The 19,977-nt window shown below is 61.5% G+C and overlaps 9 protein-coding genes across 9 annotated transcripts; 2 read left to right on the top strand and 7 right to left on the bottom strand.

The window, feature by feature from the left end:
- Window positions 1-1,039: 1,039 nt before the first annotated feature.
- HRG_08761 (uncharacterized protein) lies at window positions 1,040-1,494 on the bottom strand (the record flags this gene model as incomplete). The annotated part of the gene is made up of 2 exons (XM_044867232.1): window positions 1,040-1,320; window positions 1,383-1,494. The coding sequence occupies 2 exons, from the start codon at window positions 1,492-1,494 to the stop codon at window positions 1,040-1,042; spliced, it is 393 nt and encodes a 130-aa protein (XP_044718119.1).
- A 3,088-nt stretch (window positions 1,495-4,582) lies between these two features.
- Window positions 4,583-5,092, bottom strand: HRG_08762 (ZIP zinc transporter domain-containing protein; the record flags this gene model as incomplete). Its single annotated transcript, XM_044867233.1, has 2 exons — window positions 4,583-4,775; window positions 4,833-5,092. 2 exons carry the CDS (start codon window positions 5,090-5,092, stop codon window positions 4,583-4,585), a joined length of 453 nt encoding a protein of 150 aa, XP_044718120.1.
- Window positions 5,093-5,195: 103 nt separating this feature from the next.
- Window positions 5,196-5,999, bottom strand: HRG_08763 (uncharacterized protein; the record flags this gene model as incomplete). Its single annotated transcript, XM_044867234.1, has 4 exons — window positions 5,196-5,694; window positions 5,744-5,824; window positions 5,881-5,897; window positions 5,967-5,999. The coding sequence occupies 4 exons, from the start codon at window positions 5,997-5,999 to the stop codon at window positions 5,196-5,198; spliced, it is 630 nt and encodes a 209-aa protein (XP_044718121.1).
- A 1,049-nt stretch (window positions 6,000-7,048) lies between these two features.
- On the top strand, window positions 7,049-7,804 carry HRG_08764 (uncharacterized protein; the record flags this gene model as incomplete). Its single annotated transcript, XM_044867235.1, has 1 exon — window positions 7,049-7,804. The coding sequence occupies one exon, from the start codon at window positions 7,049-7,051 to the stop codon at window positions 7,802-7,804; it is 756 nt and encodes a 251-aa protein (XP_044718122.1).
- A 366-nt stretch (window positions 7,805-8,170) lies between these two features.
- HRG_08765 (uncharacterized protein) lies at window positions 8,171-8,886 on the bottom strand (the record flags this gene model as incomplete). Its single annotated transcript, XM_044867236.1, has 2 exons — window positions 8,171-8,726; window positions 8,840-8,886. The coding sequence occupies 2 exons, from the start codon at window positions 8,884-8,886 to the stop codon at window positions 8,171-8,173; spliced, it is 603 nt and encodes a 200-aa protein (XP_044718123.1).
- A 1,441-nt stretch (window positions 8,887-10,327) lies between these two features.
- On the bottom strand, window positions 10,328-11,454 carry HRG_08766 (uncharacterized protein; the record flags this gene model as incomplete). The annotated part of the gene is made up of 5 exons (XM_044867237.1): window positions 10,328-10,479; window positions 10,766-10,896; window positions 10,966-11,214; window positions 11,282-11,319; window positions 11,392-11,454. 5 exons carry the CDS (start codon window positions 11,452-11,454, stop codon window positions 10,328-10,330), a joined length of 633 nt encoding a protein of 210 aa, XP_044718124.1.
- Window positions 11,455-13,492: 2,038 nt separating this feature from the next.
- Window positions 13,493-16,118, bottom strand: HRG_08767 (SAPK-interacting protein 1 (Sin1), middle CRIM domain-containing protein; the record flags this gene model as incomplete). The annotated part of the gene is made up of 8 exons (XM_044867238.1): window positions 13,493-13,615; window positions 13,735-13,827; window positions 13,890-13,998; window positions 14,136-14,407; window positions 14,497-15,232; window positions 15,421-15,754; window positions 15,841-16,043; window positions 16,096-16,118. The coding sequence occupies 8 exons, from the start codon at window positions 16,116-16,118 to the stop codon at window positions 13,493-13,495; spliced, it is 1,893 nt and encodes a 630-aa protein (XP_044718125.1).
- A 464-nt stretch (window positions 16,119-16,582) lies between these two features.
- On the top strand, window positions 16,583-17,733 carry HRG_08768 (mitotic checkpoint regulator, MAD2B-interacting domain-containing protein; the record flags this gene model as incomplete). Its single annotated transcript, XM_044867239.1, has 4 exons — window positions 16,583-16,753; window positions 16,917-17,087; window positions 17,152-17,268; window positions 17,350-17,733. 4 exons carry the CDS (start codon window positions 16,583-16,585, stop codon window positions 17,731-17,733), a joined length of 843 nt encoding a protein of 280 aa, XP_044718126.1.
- A 367-nt stretch (window positions 17,734-18,100) lies between these two features.
- Window positions 18,101-19,456, bottom strand: HRG_08769 (uncharacterized protein; the record flags this gene model as incomplete). Its single annotated transcript, XM_044867240.1, has 3 exons — window positions 18,101-18,629; window positions 18,728-18,868; window positions 18,927-19,456. The coding sequence occupies 3 exons, from the start codon at window positions 19,454-19,456 to the stop codon at window positions 18,101-18,103; spliced, it is 1,200 nt and encodes a 399-aa protein (XP_044718127.1).
- Between the last annotated feature and the right edge of the window lie 521 nt (window positions 19,457-19,977).

Here is a 19,977-nt window from a genome sequence, read left to right on the forward strand (position 1 = left end):
GCGGAGGGTATGCAAACAGGCTCTATGCACGCATAAGCTTCCGGTGAACCTTGCCATGGCCAAGGTCATCAACCTACCCGTCTTGAGATCCCACACACGCACGTCGCGGTCACAGCCGCCGCTGACCATGGTGTCTTCCCACGGGACCATGGCCCAGACCCCATCACGTGGCCTTGGAGGATGCGCTGGAGTCGCCCTCGGTGTCGAAGACGTGGATCTTGGCGTTATCCAGGGCCACGATGATGTACTTGGGAGTTAGATGCAGGCTGGTGACGACGCCGCCTCTTGCGTGATGTTTCTGTGCACGCTAGTTCCGCGCGAGCGCCATGCCGCCTCCACCAGATAGCGTTGCTTGAAGTGAGACTTGTAGGTTCGCAGCTTCGGCCTCTCGGTCGTGCCGTCAAAGCTACGGGACCCTGACGGGTGGCTGGAAAATGGGGGGTGGGAGCCGGGAAAGCTGTTGCTGACCGTCATCTCCGTGTCCATGTTGCAGGAGTCAAGGCGTTAGATTTCATCAGGATAGGCGATAGTGAGTTGACTTCTGATAGCCGACGGCCGTAGTCGTGCTTGACGCAGAGGTTCTTCCATGTCATGTCGTCGCCAAGGAGATCCCGCCACCGCTTGAGACCTGTGACGCGCGAGCCAGGACTTTGGGGTCGTCGACAAAGGACAAAATCTAGGCACTGGATTAGACGGTGACGCCAAAGGTATGCGGAGAGGTAGGGGCTTCTCACCTCAGGCATAGCTCGTCGGGCAAGCTAGTAAAGGGATCCTTCTTCAAGAGCGGGCTGACAAATTGATGGACGAAACTCAGCTGCGGGCTGGTGCAGAGGTTGAGGAGGTCTGCTAATATCCGTGTCCGCTGCGGCCCCGAGCAGCCCTTAAAGTGCTGGCGGACCTTGGAAAGGAAGAAGTCTTCGTCGTCGGCGGCGTCGCTCCAGTCGGGCTGGCAATGTGCAGGACCGGGGAAGCGGCGGGCGTGGGGCGGCGGCGGAGAACCCGTCAGCTGCTGGTCGTAGTCGGCGGCAGGCGGGCATGCTTAGTTGGGGCCCCGCAGTTGGCGCTGCTGGGGCAGCTTCTCCAAGCGCTGGCTCATGGCCGAGTTGTTGGTGTTGAGGGCGAGCTCGTCGCTGAGGAGGCTACTCTCCTCTGGGAGAAGCTCATGGTCGCTCGTAGCCGGCCATGACCTGGCCTCTCGACGTCGATGATGTGTCGCAGCGACGGGCGAGGCAGTCGGGAATGGCGGCGGCGAGTGCACGATGCTTGGGGAGCCGTCGTCGATGACTTGGAGAGCGAACCGGGCGCCGACGTCAGCAGCGCCTAAAGCGAGCCCAGAGCGGGTCACGTCAGCTCTTGTACAGGGCGCGGCAGAACGCGCCCACGACTTGAGGAGCGATGCAGGAGGCAGAGTATTTGGACGCTGGTTGGTATTGAGGAGGCTTGCATGTGGTGTCTTCGGGCCGGAAGGCAAGCGAGCAAGACGTAGACGGTCATGGATGGAGAGGAGGGGGACGAGGCGCTAACGGAAAGGCATACCTGTAGCCGCAAGTGGCATGGGGCGGGCAAGATCAGGAGACGGCCCTAAAGTGAGAGCAGACGCCGCGTGGGGGGCCAGGGAGGGGGGGCAGAGGATGAAAACGGCACAAGCTTGAAGCACCCTTTTCTTGTTCTGTTCCCCTGGCAAACGGTGAGCCCGGGCGCGAAGTGGACGACGGGTGGGCCAGCGATTGACGGCGATGTACGAAGAGAGAGTGAAGGGATGGGGCAAGGTTTGACTTTGCGCGGCAAAGGCCCCGTACTTTGTAGAGAAAGCCCCGTTCGCTAGGCTGGCGAGCAAGACGGCGCGAGGAGCAGGTGAGGATGTGGATGGGGAGGGATGAATGAGAAGGCGGGGAGGAGGAGCGAGGAGGAGGAGGCGCGCGCAGCCAAGATGCGATCAATCGATCGTCGGTTGAGATGATGGGAAGCGAGTGAGCGTGAGTTGAGCGAGCAAAGGTGAGAGAAGGCGAGGAGGAGTGGAGGAGCAGCAGGGGCTCTGGGGCTGGGGGCTGGGGGCTGGGCGCGGTACCGGTGTGGGTGGATGGGTCCACGGGAGGAATGGGCTATTTAGGCTCTGAAGAGCACTGACGAGTGACGGCCCGGGGGAGTGCAGTGGGTTGTGCAGCACAGCGGACAGCGGGTTTTAGCAGTGCATCAAATCTCACGGGGGGGAGAGACAGCAGCGTGCGGGGGCCTCTTGGCGTCCCGTGCTCGCAGTGCGGAGTATGTACCTGCCGCCTGTTCAGAAGGGGGCGTGCACTGTACATGTGCCGGTACAGTACGTGCCGCACCGGCTGGCTGTCTTCAAGTCATGGATTTACGGCAGGCCAAAAAGCACTGCTAAGCGCACTGAAGATGGCGGTAGACATGACTCGGCCGGCATCGGCACAAAAGCAAGCAATTCCGTTTATTTATTGGGGTTTTGGCTCGCAGAAGAGCAAACAGCGCGGCGGCGTTAGCACCATGGCGGCAAAGAAGAAGGAAAAATGGCCCGTGCCAGCGGGCAGCGCAGCGGCTGGGCGGCTCTGAACAGCTGGCGGCGGCGGCTGCCGTTCCCGCCGTGCATCTGCATGCAACCTCCGCCGGCGGGACAGTGTCAAGGTTGCGGTCAAGGCACTGTATTTACCGCAGAACCGGCCGACACGCTGGGCACACGGATATGGCGGGGACTCTTTGGCAGCAGGCGCGTGCTACCGTGCAGCAGAGATGGGTCTTTCCAACCTCCAAGATTTCCTAGCAATTAGCAGTCAAATTGGCGTCGATTGGTGTCCCAGAACGTCAGTTCGGAATTGAGAGTGTCGTCCGTCGTGGGTGTGATTAGTAGACTGGGTACGCGCACAGTGTGGCTGCCGGGCAGAATCTCCACCGCACGAGTGCGCGTACAGTGCGATAGCTGCCTTCCACTCGATGCCTGAACCATGTCTATTGACCTGGAAGTGGATGTGATAAAATATCCGTCAACAACGCAGAATACACAGACATGTCGCCAAGCTGCAGCGGCACCACAAGTACCCAGCATCCGCGGCGCCCGGCCGGTGAGAGCACCTGGTGCTGTAGACGCGCACCCTCATGCATCATCCGTCCAGACGTTGCATCTTGGGCTGCAGAAGCCGGCAAATTACAGTACCCAACTCTTTGCTTCTTTCGATTCCACATCCGGCAAGGAGACTTGGGCCAGGCACCATTTGGCCAAAGATAGGGGCCGGGGGAGGGGCCGGGGGAGGAGCCGGGCGGCTGCTGTCGAGCGAGATGCGATCAAGGTCGGCGCCCTCTTCTCGCGTCATGCTCGACAGCAAATCGGTACTACAGTATTATCACTTGCACAGAGTACAGTAAGGTAGGTAGGTACTTACCTGGCCCGTGGGCAGATCAGTACCCTGAATGTACGTCGAGACTGACCTCGTACGAGCTGCCAAGTGCTCGGCATCGGAGGATTGGCTGAGCACGGGATCGCCGCCATGCTGCCAAGCAGGTATGTGTGTAATTATATTCTGGACTGTATTTGCAGCAGGCGGCGGTTGGACGGCGGGAGCAAGCATGCCGGCGTAGACCAGGTCATGGGAGATGGCCGACGATTCTCGAGACGTGTCAGTCTCTGCTGTCCGTCAGTCCGCCTGCACCGTCCCCGTATAACAAGGCTCCAGCAAAGCACCTCGGCCGCAGGTGGCGCTGCACCCGGATGCGCCTGACAGCAGCTGGGCTGACAATGGGTTCAGTTCTCGTCCATCACGCCCCTCGTCTCACGAGCCCCGTCATCCGCCGCCGCCGGCTCCCACATGTCTTACGTCTCAACTCCCTTTGCCAGCTGGCTCGGCTTGTCTGGAGACACCACGCTTCTTTCCCCCCACCTCTTTCTTCGGACCGCAGCACCCTCTGGGCTTTACATGTAGCACGACGTGCAGCTGACGACGGACTGTGCGACGCATGGGCGATACTTTGGCTCTCGTGCTCTGTACGAGACAGTGAGCATAGTTACGTACCGCCGTTGCCGTTTCTATTTCGGGCGTACCGGCGGGTGCGGGCGGGCACTGACTGACCAAGCACAGGACGATAAATGGCCGTTTCGCGCTTTGTATCCGCGCCTCTTTGCACAAGCCCGGAATACGTACCTACCACTCACCCTTCCATCATCCGTCGACCAAGTCAGGCGCCGCCTGAATGCAGTCGAAGCGGCAGACCGTCGGGGCACGAGTAATGGGCGCCACAAACGCTCAGTCCGGTGAGCCGAGACGAGGGCGCATGGGCCCTGACTTGAAACACCTGACCTCTGCACCGGCCTTTGTCCACCAGCGAGCAACGACGGCGCATGGCCAGGCAGCAAGGGCCCATGACCAATGTACTGGATCATCCAGGTACCCGCGGTGAACCAGTGGTATTTTGCTCAAGAGTCGTCCTCCAGCCGAAACACCCTACGCAGGGCCACCGTTATCGTAGGTGCCGCCGTCGAGATTCGAGCAACGGCCTCGCCATGCATCCCCCATGCTAGATACCATGCCAGCATGTCAAAAATCCATCCCCCTCCCCCTCATCGCGTAAAGGACCATCAATGATGATGACCAAACTGTGTGAGCAGAGGCAGAAACATGCCCGCCACCGTGGCAAGCGTGTCGCGCATCTGGGGACCCTTTGGTTTCCGCTGGTTGGCCGAGGCCCCCTCGACGTACCCGTTGGCTCCTGAGCCGTGGTCGTGGCTGTGCGATGTCCCGTCCTCTTCCATGGCATGCATGGCGACATATCTTGTGCATCGTTAGCATACACATGCCAGTACAGCAGAGACCAACCCTTGGACTCACAAAAAGGTGCCGCCCGAGAAAAGCAGCAACATGCCCGTCCACCACTGCCCCTGGGCATCCCCGAGGTCATCGCCACCGAGCAGCTTGATCAAGAGCCACGTCGCCAGCGCGCCCACCGGAGCGGCCATGCTGAAGACAATCAGATGGCCTCTGGCCGCCCGCTTCGACAGTCCCTGTCGGAGAAGCACCGATGTCAGGCCAAAGGCGGCCGGGGCCTTGTGGATCATGATGGCAATAAAGATGATGAGCCCGAGCTTCATGTTGACGTTGCCGACGATGCGCCCATGGCAATGCCGTCAGCCGCCGCGTGAATCACCAAGCCAATGGTAGTCGCCAGGCTGCGAGCCCGCCGGGGCGTCGGCGTCAGGAGCCGAGGAACCCGTCGGCCTCGTCGTCAGCCAGGGCCCCGTCCACCCCTAGACTGTCGAGGCTCATGTGCGTCGTCTGGGGCCCGGATTGGAAAGTCTCCGTCGCGTGCCTGGGCAGCCTGTCAATGAGGAACATGAGGACGAATCCCAGAACCATGGAGAAGCCAACTTCAAACGCCGGAATCTCTGCGTGGCCTTGCTCGCCGTGCTTGTCCCCGTCTCGCTCGGGAGCCCCCGGCGCATTTGCGGATGAGTCGGAGTCGCGCGTGTCCTGCGTCAATTCCGTAGACTCGGACGCAGCTCGAGAAATGATAATATTCGAGAGGGCGTGCTCATGCTCGAGCTCATCGCCCACCATGTCTCGTCGTAGATCGATGCTCGCTGCGGGAGCCAAGGTGGGCTCATATCGCTCCTCGATCGCTAGTTTCACGGCGCCCTTTGCGCAAGACTCCGTGCGCGATGGGCGTGGGACGACGAAGCCGGCGTAACGGCCGCTTGGATGCCCTCTGGTATGATGACGATGAGGGAAGTCCCTACGAGGACCTGACGCCGATGCTCGAGATGAGACGTAGCTGCGAATGCGACAGCGTCATGGACAGCGGCAAGGCTCCGGCAAGGAACGAGCTGTGAGGAAAATAGTCAGCGCGCTGCATCGGCGGTCTCGATGCGATTGTTCGTACGCCAATGCCATGACCACCTGTAGACAACTGTCAGCCAAGCAAGCTCCGTGCGCAATGTCAGAATCGGTCTGGGGATCAAGACTGACGCATAACGACAGGAGCAGAAAGATGCCAGCCATGATGGCTGCGAGGCCGAGGCCAGCAACGACTGGCGCGGGAGAGCAATTGCGTTGCCGGCTCGACTATTCGCACGACATGGCCGCTCCAGTAGCGCTCGGGCGGAGTAGTTGCTGTCTGTCTGTTACACGGCTCCCGATGGAGAGGGGGGAGGGTTGGTTCTCCTGCAGCAGGGAGATTTGAGAGGCCGGACGGGATGGAGGAGGTTCGCCGAAGCGATCCAAGCTTTTGCACAACGTGGACAAAAAAGGGTAAGGTGAGGTACCTGATGCAAGGTACCGCGCCTCCTGATGCCTTATCGATTCGTTTCCGACTGGCTTCAGGCCTTTAATGGGTGCTCCGTAGCTCTACATAAGAAGCGGTTAGATAGTACATCATTTGGAAAGTACCTCTACTTACACTCTTCTCCTTCTAACAAGGACCTTGCACAGGCCAAAGTTGAGTACCGCCTGGCACTTGCACAGAGAGCGGGTACTTGCAGAATATACAAGTACACTCCGCCTTCGTGCTGAGATGCCCTGCTAAAAATTCGCCCTCCAACTTCAGCCTCGTCACTGCCGCCCATCGAGGGTCTCTTCTCCAACGCATGTGCGCCCACCCTCCTGCTGGCAGGCAGCCACACTCTGTAACGACCGTTGCTCTGCGAATCACCCCCCGGGGCCTCTTCAAACCCTTGTGCTTGGCCTTGTTGTCCCTTCCTCACCGCCGGATCCTCGGAGGATGAAGGTCGCGACATGAGCTACTTACTCTCATCCCCAAACAGGCACCATGTTCTCTCATCTATCAATCCGACGCCGCCTGCCGGGTCACGTCATACGACCAGCAGACACACCGCGGACTCTGAGCGCGAGCGGCCCAAGGTCACCCCGGTCACCCCAACGGAACCCAAGCAGCCCGAGGATCACGATGAGAACCCGCTGCGTCCGAGATCGTCGCGCCTCAAGCTCAAGACTTCTAGGCGACGACATCGCTCCGAACCCGCCGCCCGACCGGGATGAGGACCTGAACGAAGCTACCTCGTCCCACGAGTCAGGCAGCCACCATCGTCGCCATGGCCACCGCCATGGCCGACGGCACAGATCTGCGTCCCGAGGCGACTCCCGAGATCCCCGGCCCGCCACCGCTCGATCCGGAAACGGCTTTTCGCGAGTCCCTCTTCGACGCCATGGCCGACGACGAGGCAGCCTCGTACTGGGAGCACGTCTACGGCCAGCCCATCCACGTCTACCCCAACGAAAAGGTCGGCCCCCAGGGCGAGTTGGAGCGTATGACCGACGACGAGTACGCGGCCTACGTGCGACAAAAAATGTTTGAGAAGACGCACGCTGGGCTCCTCGAGGAAAATGCCCGCCGCGAGGAGCAGCGCAAGCGCAGGGAGCGCCAGCGGCAGGACAGGCGCCGCGAGCAGGACGAGCACGCGCGCCGCAGCCGCAAGCTCCAGGACGACGTAGAGCTGAGCCTGCGCCGCGGCGAGGCACGCAAGCTGCGCAAGGAATGGGATGGCCTCTGGGCAGACTACGCCGACGGCTGGGCGGCGTGGATGGCCAACTGGCTGGCTGCCGTGGCCGGTCAAAGGGGGCGGCGCAAGGACATCACGGAGGAGGATGTCCGGACGTTTTTCGTCCAGGGCTTCAACCTCCAGGCAGTCGGGGAGCGGGCCTTTGCCGCCCAGCTCAAGGAGGAGCGCGTCCGCTGGCACCCGGACAAGATCCAACAGCGCCTTGGCGGCGTGGTGGACAGCGACGTCATGAGGGATGTGACGGCCATGTTCCAAATCATCGACCGACTCTGGGGGCAGACACGATAACAACCCGTCTGCAGGGACGGCTCGCTTCCGAGATGACATCACGGCCAAGGTAATTGGAGTTCGGGCTATTGTGCCTATATATGATAAGATACCCTTTCCTTGAATCAATCAAAACGTCTTAAGACTTGCGAGGTTTCACAACAGGGAGCGGATAGAGACGACATGGCCGAGTATTCGCGTGCGTGCTGAAGTTGCTTTCAATTGACGCCATCAAACCATACCTAACGCCATTCCCATAGCAGTACTTCCATAACTTCGTTTCACACCTCTCTTTGGTGGAAACTCACATATCAATGCAACAATGATTCCGACATGGCTGCTGGCCTCGTGAAGAACCATGGGTATTATCCATTCCTTTGCCATCCGTCACATATGGTTCTTGCTAGGCCTCGCCACTTCATTCCCAACCCAACCTGACCATGGCACCTGGTTGGTCGAGTTGGTTGGAGTCCTCCGTGCAGGCATGTCAAAGTTGGCAAACATGGCCGCGCCACCCATGAGGGCACCCATGGCGACGGCGGCCGTGGGCCCGGGACCGTGTGCACCGGCTCCGGGGCTGTCGGTGGCGCGGCTGGCGACGCTGCTAGTGGCCCTCGCGACGCTCTCGGTAACCTTGCTGAGCTCTGCGCTGATGCTGCTGCGGACCGAGACGTCGGTCTCGGTGGCAAGGCGCTGGCTGATGCTCGAGGCCTTGGCGAGGGCCTCACTGCTGGCGCGGGCAATGTCGGAGCCGAGCTGGGCGGTGCGGGTGGCGACGAAGCTGGAGGCGTCACCGACGAGCTTGGTGCCGGCGGAGCGGCCGTCCGAGTAGGCGTTGGCGACGGTAGAGGCAGCGCCGTTGACAAACGTCTCGGCGCGCGAGACGGCACCATCGACAAAGGTGCTCACTTGGTTGATGATGTCTTGCTGGGCTCGGGGTGGCCTGCACATGAGGTCAGTTTGCATGCCGGTTTGCGACGAGGCGAGGGTTATGGAGTGGAGGACAGAGAAGGCAGAGTGAGGGGCACGGATGCAGGCAGAGGAGAGGATTCATACCTGGACAGCCGCGCCAAGGCGACAACAGCGAGGTTGGAGAACTTCATGTTGACGAATTGTTCTTGAGCGGGTTGGATTAGAGAGGTGTGGGAATGCTTTGATAGATAATGGTGATGGATGCTCGCGGGGACCAGAACGGACGCTGAAGAAGCGAAGACGAGCTCGGAGGGGAATGCTGAATGGATATATATATATATATATATATACATGTGATCCCTTGCACGGGCAGGAACAAGAGCGGCCAGAGCCTCCTTCTACGCAGCCGAGACAGTACTGTACATGGCTCGGGGAGCCGCGCCGGACCGCGGATGACGGTTGGCCGGATCGCCTCGCAGGTGCTGTACAGTACGAAGGTACTCTATGCATACCTTGTTTGCTTGGGCTCCGTAATCCCCAAAGGCCCCACCATGCAGGCGGCGCAGTCCGCAGCTAGTGCGTGCGAGACGAGACAGGTACCGGTACATGTCGGTGTACATGTCGGTGGGCTGCCTCCTGTTTGCATGGACGCGCAACGCTGTCGTCTGCGGCGTGGAGAGGCGAATATTAGTTTGGGCCTCTCCACGCTGAATCAATGTACATAGGTACAGTACTGTACAGAGAAGGGCACCCACGGTTGCTGGGTGACGCACTGGCGGGCGAGGATGATCAGCGTGGATAAACCGAGTGCACTCCAGGAAAGCCAATCACAGCACGCCGTTGGGCCTGCCGAGTGGGGACGGAGCACAATGACGCTGCTCCGACCAACTGCTGCCAGTGCCCAGAGCTTGGCGCGACGGAATGCTCGAGCAAGTCGGACATCATGTCGGGCGAGTGATTCGACTTTGCACGGCTCTGCATGCCTTGGACAGTTGCAACCAAGGCTGTGTGCTGTTACAGCCTGGTTTTTAGGCTCCTCGGCCAATGTCTGGTTCTATTTTTGGACTGAGATGCTGTTAATGCTGCTCATCACCAAGGTGGATGGGGGAATGCGACCACGCTTGGCACCTGCGTCCATCTGCAAACCCATCTCTGTACCGGTACTTGGTTGACTCCAGGGCAGCTGTGCCGGGGCCCACTGACTTTTCAGCTTCGCCCAGGTCGAAACAGGAAGCAGCTGCCGCTGCTGCCGCCATGAGAGCTGAGCGCTGACGGAAGACGCCACTACGCCTTTGTGGCGCGCGACTCCGTTTGCTGCTGAGCCACACGTTAGTCGCGTCATTGCGTACGGAGTTGCAGTAATACTGTACTGTACAGTACATATCCGCCGGCCCTTTCCCAAAGGGTCAATCTCTGGTACGTACATGGACAGTTGCGTGGGTACCTGGTAGGTAATGTGCAATTTCGCTCCGCCTATGCCGCCTTTGAATTTTCATATATTGCGTCTACCGCGATGAACCGCGTTCGAAAGCCAAACGTCTGCTTGAGGTGGTCGGTCGGTAGGGATGTGTACGCGTACCACCGTCGCCGAGTTCGCCTTGAATTCTGTGCTGACGACAGACAGTCCGTGCGTTACTCCCATCTGACGTCTTGCGTGCAGATGGCTTCAGGCCAGCGAGCCAGTTCCACGCCCTTCTGTACTGCACGCCTCAAGAGATCGCTGGCCCAAAACATCGGTAAAGCATTGCGCCAGCCGTAGCGAAGAGGATTTGCGGTGACTTGATCTGCTGCAGCGCAATACAATCTGACAGCGCTGAGGGCACCAGGTTGCCACCAACTGTCCAGAAAGGCTCCATGGTGTTGCGCTACACTGTCGAGGTTCCGGTGCCCCGTCAAGGTGGGTTGGCCACCCAACAACGAAGAGGCGGATACCAAGTGACCGATGACGAATAGCTTGAACATGAGGCCTCGAAACAGCCAGTCCCTTGTCCATCTGGGCCTGGTGTATCGTGGCGAGTAGCTGCCGACTGCTACGCATGACGGCCGGCGGGCACCACCAGCGGGGTGTACTGTGCCAGAAGCGGAAGCCGAGGATGAAGTCGCGGAATACCCATTCCGATTGCAAGATGTTGCCGCAAAAGCTGCTGACGATGACATCTGCGTATTCACCGACGCCCCAGCTAAAGGCATCGTCTTCGGGTCTGTTTACTGGCGGTCTCGGCCCCGGTGGTAGACCTGGGGATGCGCACGGGGCCCCAGGCTCGACTGACCCTCGATTTGCCCTGTCCACTCGGGACAGAAATTTGTCGTAGGTGCCATACTCGTCGACGTTGAGCGGGTATGTCGCTCGTTCTGGGGCCTGCTTTCGCGGCTCGTGCCACGCAAACGCCGATACTACGTCGAGATATTTCCCGGCCTGGCCAAGAAAGCGCTGGTCGAGCTCTACCTGCCAATAGTGGTCGAACCCCGGATGATACAGTGCAAAGAGCTGCAGAGGCTGGAACACTTGGAGCAAGGTCCTGAGCAAGGCTTGTGTTAGTTTCCGATGGGCTCTTCAAATTGATCAGGATTAAACTGGAAGCTTACTGATGTTCATTGACTGCATCGTACCACGACTCCAACAACTGATCGCTTCACAGTATCCTCATGGACCGAAACTCGGCGCAATGTTGGCAGCCTTGAACGCCGCATCGTACCTCTTTCGGAGTCGAAGACGTTCGCCGCTGGGTCTTGTATATGCACGAGCAAGAAGACGGCATATTCCCGCCAGAGTGAAGTGCCGTCTCGACAATGAGAGCGGAGGTTCCACAAGTCTTCTGGCTTAAAGGCGAAGCTGGAAAAGCCGCGAATGACAGTGGCTGTCCTTCGAGAAGGACTGGTCCCTGAAAACTCGTCAAGGGGGCCCGCCGTCGCGTCCGATGCGTTTGCATTCTTGAGCGCAAATTTCCTGCCGCCCAAGATTTTGCCGGAGGAGAGTGGATGGGGAATCGCTTGACGTTTCGCTCCGGGCAAAGATGCTGCATGCGCCCAGTCGACCTGGTTTCAGTCGACCGGTGGTGCGGTTGTAGCCATCTCCGAATCCATAACGGCCGTATCGTCCATCGGCCGTCATCCACACTCGTCGATGCCAAGTTCTCACTGGGAGCCTATAAACGGAGAGGGATACACTGCGCGGCGGGTTAGCAAGAGCCGTGGTGCCTCTGCAGCATGCAAGGCTCGTCGCACCTTGGTCTGGATGGCCATAGCGAAGCTCGTCGTCAGGGCTGTCGGATAGAGAAGGCGTCGCGGCCCATGGCACGATGTCGGCTTGATAGAGCGGGCAGTTTGCCTCGCCAAACGCGCGCACAGGATGGCGTCCTGCCGCTCTGGAAAGGTTGAGAAATGAAGAACCAACAGCGCAAAGCCGCGGTGCTCAGGTAGAAGAGGCGTGAAGAGCGTGGAGAGGGCCGAGCATTGTCAACGGGGTTAAGCAAGAAAGTCGGCATCCTTGGTATCGAGCGAGCGGACTGGTGGGTGATAATGAGCCATGCCCCAGTCATCACGACCGGCAAGATTCCCCAGGGGGGAAGCTTCACGCGGCGCGGTCGTGCTGGCGACAGCAACGTCGCTAACCTTTCCCTGATCATGGGCGACGCACGCGTGGGCCGTGCGAGGCCACGACGCGGGCCACTTTGTCAGGCTCTTTCGTCGCGACGCCTGCGGAGAGACATGCGGAGGCTGCCTCATCGTCGGCTTCAGGATCTGGCCCTTCACGCGTGGTCAAGACGTGTGGCTTGAAGGTGCGCGGAGCAGCCCTGGCAACCCACGGTATCAGACTTGTCCATCGGAAACCCCATCGGGCTGAGTGGAGGTGGGTTCAAGCCGTGAATCGCCCGAGGGCGGCGGCCATGGTGGAGCGCCTCGCCGCCCTACGATGCTTGGTTTTCCGTCGACGTTCTCCGGGGTGCCGGGCATTATGCGGCAGCAGGAGAGGCCCGGTGGAGTCGTTGGCCAGCGTCACACGAAGACGCCCGACTCTGTCTACCAAGCAGAGCGCCGAGAACCTCGAAGCACCACGAAAAAGAGCAAATCTCGTACGCGTGTTGCAACGCGGGGCCGAAAGCCGCGCAAGCTGCGTCGACAAAGCGCGAATCATGGTGCCGAGGAGGGCAAAAGAAAGCGTGACTCGTCATGCGCAGGCCATTCATCAGTGGCTTTTCACTCCATCTCATACTTGTTGCAAGGGATATAAAAGTATGACCTCGAAGTTGGTAATTAGATAGGACCTTCTGCGCCTCCCTTGTATCCATGAGAGAGTCGAGTTACATCCCCATTGCTGCTCCCAACGGGTTGTGCTTGTCTTCTATTGGAACGAGCTTCTCCGGCCTGCCTAGTAGGGCCATCAATAGTTCGAGGATCAGGTGGTTGAGCCCAACAAAGGCTGTAGTAAATGTGTGTTGATGAATAGCATCCGCCCTGGCTAATACGCACAGCGTTCAGTGTCAACTCCCAGCTTCAGCTGCTGACTGATGCCTTCCAGACCTAATCCAAGAACTAGTTGGTATCCATTTACACATACTGCCTATGTAGGGCAGATATGGGTTCCGAGTCTACCCGTCTACCTACATACTTGACAGACCGACCTCGACAATCGTAAGAGTAGACCCCCTACTGGAAGTAGATATTCCATACCGATACAGCCCGCACCCGATGTCAGCCACGTCCACGACACGAAACACCAGCCTGCCAGCATCTGCACCACAAAGCCCGCACAACTCGTCCTCTCGGGTGCTCACGGATGCCTCCACAGTCGATCCATCAGTACACATCGCGGTACGGCGAGAAGCCCTTGGTCAACTCGGCCACAATCTCGGCCGCCTCGTCGGCGCTCCGGGCCTCAAAGTCGTACCGCTTCGTCTCCGTCGCCTTGTAGATGACGAGCTATCCGACGCCGTCAGCATCAAGACTCGAGGCCACACCAGAGAGAGAGAGAGAGAGAGAGAGAGAGAGAGAGAGAGAGAGAGAGAGAGAGAGAGAGAGAGAGAGAGAGAGAGACGCACCTTGACGTTGGCAGGGTGCTTCCGCGGCACCTTGCACCCAATCACGTTGCTAAAGTGCACCGTCGTCGACTTGCCCTCGTGCACCCCTGCCCCCTGACGCCGGCGAGATGAATGTACTCGCCGTCAATCACCAGCGACCGCTCGCTCATGCCCACCAGCCGCATCGGCTGCTTGCGCCACACCGTGTACCGCTTGAGGTTCGCGTTGCCCACCTCGTCCTGCTTGCCCGCCTCGCGCGCCAGCGTGCAGCCCGGCCCCGACGCCCTTCGGCCCAGGCCCCGACGCGCTGCCGCCGCCGCCGCCGCCGTTGCCGCCCCTTGCTGCCCTCGCCCAGCGCCATCATCTTGGGTGACGCGCTGCTCGGCGACCCCGTCATGCTCATCGGCCCGTCCGTCGCGAACCGCCGCCGGTACAGCTCCAGGTCCGACACGTTGCCGATCGACGACACCGGCCGGTCAATCATCACCACCGCCCCGGACCCCGGCAGCTTCAGCACGTGGTTGCCCTTGTCCAGCTGCCTCTTACGGCACACCAGGTCCAGCACCTCGGCCAGGTACGTGTCCGTCAGCACGTCCAGCGTCACCATCTGGCCCGGCGCCGTGTCCGCCGACATGAGGTGGATCCGCAGCAGCTTCTGCTGGCCGCGCGTCGTGTTGGGCACCGCCACCGGAGCCTGCGGCGTGTCGGCAAGTGATATGTTGGGCCGGTACGTCGTCGTGACAATGGGGTTCAGTCGCGGCCGGCCTCGCTCATCGTCGTCACCGCCGGCGGGATTGACGGCTTGGGCACGGCGCCATCGTCTCGGCCCTCGCCAGGCTGCGGCTCCTCCTCTTCCTCGCCGCCCTCGTCCTCCTGCGGCGTCAGCGACTTGTTCTCCTCAAACTCCTCCTCCGTTGCCGGCACCAGGGCAAAGTCGTCGTAGACGGTCGAGTTGGACCGCAGCCTCCCGCCGCCCCTGGCACCGGCGTTGTTGACAGTAAAGGCAGCCAGTTGCTTGGTCCTCTCAGCGGGGAAGTCGTCGTCGACCTCGCCGCCCTCCTCCACCATCCGCAGCGTCCACCAGTTGATGTTGCGCTTCTGCGGCGCGATCGGCGGCTCGCGCTTCTCCTCGTTGAACCGGTACAGGCTGAGGCCAATCAGGTCGGCCACGGTGACGACGCGCTCGGCGCCCTGGCCGTCGTGCACCCGCGGCCGGATGAGCACCTCAAACGGCTTGTTGGGCGTCTTGGAAGAGGGCGCGTAGATGCGCACGTTGATGGCGCCCTGCGTGCCCTGCCCGCTGAAGTGGGCAAACTTCTGAAAGGGCACCGACGACTTGTGCCGTTTGGCCTTGAGCGCCGCCGACAGCAGGCTCTGGGGCTGAGCGATGCTGAGCGGGCGGATGGTGCTGAGCGGGCGTGGCGGCGGCAGGGCCTCGAGGACCATGGGCTTGGTGGGTGCATACGACTTGCGAATCGTAGACTGTCTGGTAAACTTTCTCGGGGTGTGCGACGACCGGCTGCGTGGGAGAAGCGTTGATTTGATTCTCGACGCCGTTGAGGATCGAGGCCGAGTCGATGCTCTCGACGTAATCCCCGAAATGTCCGATCCTCGTCCGAGTCGTCGTCGTCTTCTCCTCCTGAAGCAGTGTCGTCCCGGCCCTCCGGATGCCGGGCGCCGGCTCTTCGTTGATCTTTTCTTGCCGACGGACCTGGCGCGCCGCGCGGGCCGCCTCGATGGCGGTGGGCTGCAGGGAGGTCGAGCTCGTTCTCCGACGACACCTCGCTGCTGGTGACGGTGTCGCGGCGCAGCCTCTCCCTGACCGTCTCGAGGGCCGACTGGGACCCGCGGCGCGGCTCGCGGGGCGACGTCTGCTGCTTCATCATCTGCGAGGCCTGGATGGGCGAGGAGCCGGCGCGCGGCCTGATGGGCATCTTGGAGAACTTGATCTGCTGGGCGGCGCGCTGCTCGCTGTCGTCCTCGCTGTCATCGCTGAGGTCGCTGCTGTCGTCCTCCTCCATCTGCTCCCGGCGGCGGCGCTCTAGTGGCCATGCCGGGGCCCATGGTGCCGCCGCCGCCCGTGAGCATGCCGCCGTCGTCGTCGCCGTCCTCGAGCGTCAGGCCGACGTGTCGCGGCGCCTGGAAGTACTCGGAGGCGATGGCGGTGGGGATGGGCGGCGTGCGTGCGCGTGTGCGACGTGTCGGGCCGCCAGCCCGCGGCCTTGAACGAGGCCGAGTTGAGGAAGCTCTCGTCGACGGTGATGAGTCGCTCGCCAACCCCGTCGGCGATCTCGTCGAGGTATCTCGTCCGGAGCTGGTACGAGACGAGCCTGCGCCGATATCAGCAACCCAGCCTTTGTCTTTGCAAGGTGGTGCACCTACTCGTCTAACTGGAGGACGGACATGATGGCGGCTGGAGAAAAGACGGGCTGGCAGAGCAGTCGCCACGAATGCCCGTCTACATGTTCATCAGCCGAGGGGCGCTAGACGTGGTTCGCGGTGCGGCAGTGTGCGAGGACATGAAGGTGCTTGCTGCGATGTCGACGGTGATGAGGGTGTGAGGTTGCATCACGTCAGTCCGAGGGTGGCACAGTGACTGCAGCAGTGCATCCGGCCCCGCCCCAGGGTCTCTAGGGACACGCAGCATGAGATACAGCATGAAATACAGTGGAGTGCAGCGAGCAATGCGCTAGCACGACCACTAGTGGCCGAAATGCCGGGCGGTGGAGACGCATTTTGTCACGGGCCGACTTTTGTTGACAGGCAGCTGCAGCAACTTTCCCGATACATCGGCTCATTCCCGACCCAACCTCAAACCACCACCAGCACGGCTTCTCCTTCTGCTCCGCCCGAAAGACAAGTCGCTACCATGGTTCTCGTCGACTACTCCGAGTCCGATGCCTCAGCCTCCGAGTCGGAAGCGCCCCCAAAGCCGGCCCCCGCTCCAAAGGCGGCAGCAGCAGCGCCCAAGAAGCAGGCCTTCCAGAAAGTTGTCGACCGCTCCAACAGAGGCAAAATCACCGTCAGCCTCCCGCAGCAGGTACTGCCGGCGACCGGCGACGCCAAGCCCGACGAGCCCCGGCAGCGAGCTGCACCTCCGGCGCGACCGTCTTTTCCGGCTTCAACTCGATGCTGCCGGCGCCCAAGAACGCGGCTAAGGCGGGTGGTGGTGGCCAGGCGAGGCGGCCGGGCGTCGCCTCAAGACGAGCGCGGAGCCGGGATTCAGGCGTGGCGGGAATGAGAATGAGGGCTACTACGGTGGGCGAGGCGGGGGTGATGGGGCGGCTGCCGAGGCTGTGAGCGAGGCGCCGCTGAGCCGAGCGGCCGAGACGTCGGTGTCGCAGGAGCAGAAGCCAGCAGACGAGGTCAAGCTGGTCGGCAAGCCCTTGATGTTTCGGCCGCTTTCTGTCGCAAGGACCGCCAAGAAAAGGGCGCCAGGGTCGGCGGGGCCCAATCCACGACACCGTCGAGTGCGGCGACTCAAGAAACGGCCAAGACGCAAGCGGCCTCGGCTTCGGCGCCCCTCCCGCCAAAAGGTTTCTCTTCTCCTGCACAGTGAGGAGCCGCAAGAGCCAGCAACGACACGGCCAGCGCCAGGCGGGGCCTACGAGCCTCTTCTGAGGCCGGGCCTCCCAGAGCCTACCCCAAGACTATGCCCACTATGCGGCTCAAACGCAGCACGGTGCGCCGCTGGCAACGACTGGCCCCGGCCCCGACAGCCTGGACAGCATCGCGGACGACCTGCAGCCTCGGCGGCCGCCCGGCGCCAGCTCTTGCCGCGACGGCGGCCCCGGCCGCCAAGCATGTCATCAACTTCAACACGGACCAGGAGTACCAGCACAACGAGACGGCCGCGCGGCGGGCGAACAGCAAATCCACCAGCCGTGCGCGCTGCAGGGCGGCAAACACAGCCTGCGGCAGCTCGTCCAGAACGTGCACAACCAGCGCGAGGCGCTCGAGGACAGCTTCGCCAAGGGCAAGAGCAACCGCAAGGAGGCGTCCAGCCGATATGGCTGGTGATGACCCGAGGAAGACTTCGAAGCGGCTGTGCTTGAACAGCAGACACGGCTATCGAATCCAACAAGTCTCTTATTAAATCTTGTTGGCTGGCAATTTGGCGGGCCCTTTCCTACAGTGTTATACAGGGATATGATGCGATGATGCCGCAAGAGCATGATCAAGCCTCAGACGGCGTCAACAGACGAGCGAATACACTCCAGGGCCCGCCCAGAGTCTTCCATTCTGAGACCATTTTCAGCCCTGTCCACTCATCGTCGCCTCAACAGGTTTCCACTGTGACGGTACGTCCGCTTCGGAGCACGCTATCCACCATCAAGAACCCCCACTCGCCGCGGGTAACGGGTGATATGTCGCCATAGGTCTTGGGTCAATGGCCCGGCCCTTTAGCGAACGGATCCGGGCTGAGGACCACGGGCTTTGTGCTCAGGACGTGGTCGATGGACGGCTCGGCCCAGGGGTCGAAGCCTATGGTCAGGAAATTCTCGGGCAGCGCTGTGCGGTCGCCATCGTCGTCGTCGTCGTCGTCGTCATCTTGCCATGGCCACCGCGGACTGTCAGTCGGGGGCGGCGTTGGGCCAAAGTCTATTTGCAGCTTGAGGGTGGGGACTCTCGGGGAAGGGGACAGAGAGGTTTCGGGGGTGGTGATGGCGATGCCAATGTCGTCGGGGTGCGGAAAGGCAAACTCGGCCTCGAGCAGATCATCTTGGCACGGAGAAGGCGACGTCTCGGCTCGGGCGCGGGCTCGGGTGGGGAGTGGCGGATCTGGCATGCCGGCGATGGCGCCGACCTGCTCCGGGCCGCCATAGGCGCGGCGATACATGCGGTCGAGATGGTCGACGGTGTCATCGGAGAGAGAGAGCCAGTCGTAAGAGCGGAGGAGGGCCGACTTGCTGACCCTGGTGCCGTTGTTGGCGAGGACGAAGCGGTGGAGCTGTCGGTGGCGTCCTCCAGGCGGACGGGCGAGCGGGTCATGGAGTAGCTCGACAAGGCGCACTTGAGGCTGAAGAAGCGGTCGAGGGAGACAAGGGACAGGCCTTGTGAGGCGAAGAGGACTCGTTCTGGACGAGGAGCTGCTGAAGAGTTGACGGGCAGTCCGCAGGCGGCAGGGCTGACGGGTTGCGAGAACCAGGGGCCACTGCGACGGGCTGCTGTTAGCACCGCAGCGGGTCAGGTCGTTGGGGAGCGTATCTTACCCGGTGCCAAACCTTTGCTCGGGCGCGGCAGGGCTCGGGAGATCGGCGGAAAAGATGGACGAAGGCGACGAGGGCGCGGCGGAGGACGGGGTGCGGCGGATGGGGGCGGGGGTGAAGGGCAAGGAGGCGACGGAGGGCCTGGCTGCCCTGACGGGTCCTGGTCGGGCGGATCGGGTCGGAGGCGCGGCGAGAGGCGGTGCGGACGAGCTGCTTGAGGGCGGTGACGGGGGCGAACCTGGGCTGCTGGGGAGGAGGAGGAGATGGAGAAGGCGGAGGAGGAGGAGGAGGAGGAGGCCAGGACAGAGGATGCTGTTGGTGGGCTCTGGCGGGGCGAGGCGGAGGCAAAGGGCGGCAGGATGGAGGGCAGCTGGTAGTCTCTGCGGACGAGGACGAGGTCGAGGGCCAGCGACTTGCGGGCGAGGCGGGCGGCGACGCTCGAGGGCGGCGAGGAGGTGAGGCGGGACGAGGTGGACGTCGAGGACCGAGGGCCCAGCCTCGAGGGGGAGGGAGATGGTGTCTTTGAAGCCCATGGAGGCGACGGTTGGTGGATGCCGACGATGCCGACGATGCCGACGATGAGGAGGAGGCGAGAAGATGTGTGTGCAATCAGTGACGGGCAGCGGTTGGATCTCGTGTGCTCGAGAGCCAGCAGCGACGAGGGTCGGTCAGATGATGATGATGATGATGATGATGATGATGATGATGATGGATCATTAGAGAGATGGGACACCCGTCACAGAAGGGACAGCAGCCCAAAGGACAGCCGGGAGAACAGACGGATGGGAGCAGACACGAGGGAAAGCCGCTCGCACCCCTTGGCCCAACTCGAGGTACGGATATTATATTCAGCCCATTTATCGCCCTCGCTGCGGATATAGGCAGGTGTCTTCAACGCCCGCTAGCGTCCTGCTAGTCTCAAACACGGGCGGGACGCGGCAACCACGAAACGCCCCCCCGCTGCGCCCGTGCTTCTGAAACCCCGCGCCGTCTTTTTTTCCTTCCTTTGCTCCTGTGACGACGAGGGCCTCCTCCCATGGTCCCTGCGCCGACG

Source organism: Hirsutella rhossiliensis (genome assembly GCF_020360975.1).
Source record: "Hirsutella rhossiliensis strain HR02 chromosome Unknown scaffold00010, whole genome shotgun sequence".
NCBI lineage: Eukaryota > Fungi > Ascomycota > Sordariomycetes > Hypocreales > Ophiocordycipitaceae > Hirsutella > Hirsutella rhossiliensis.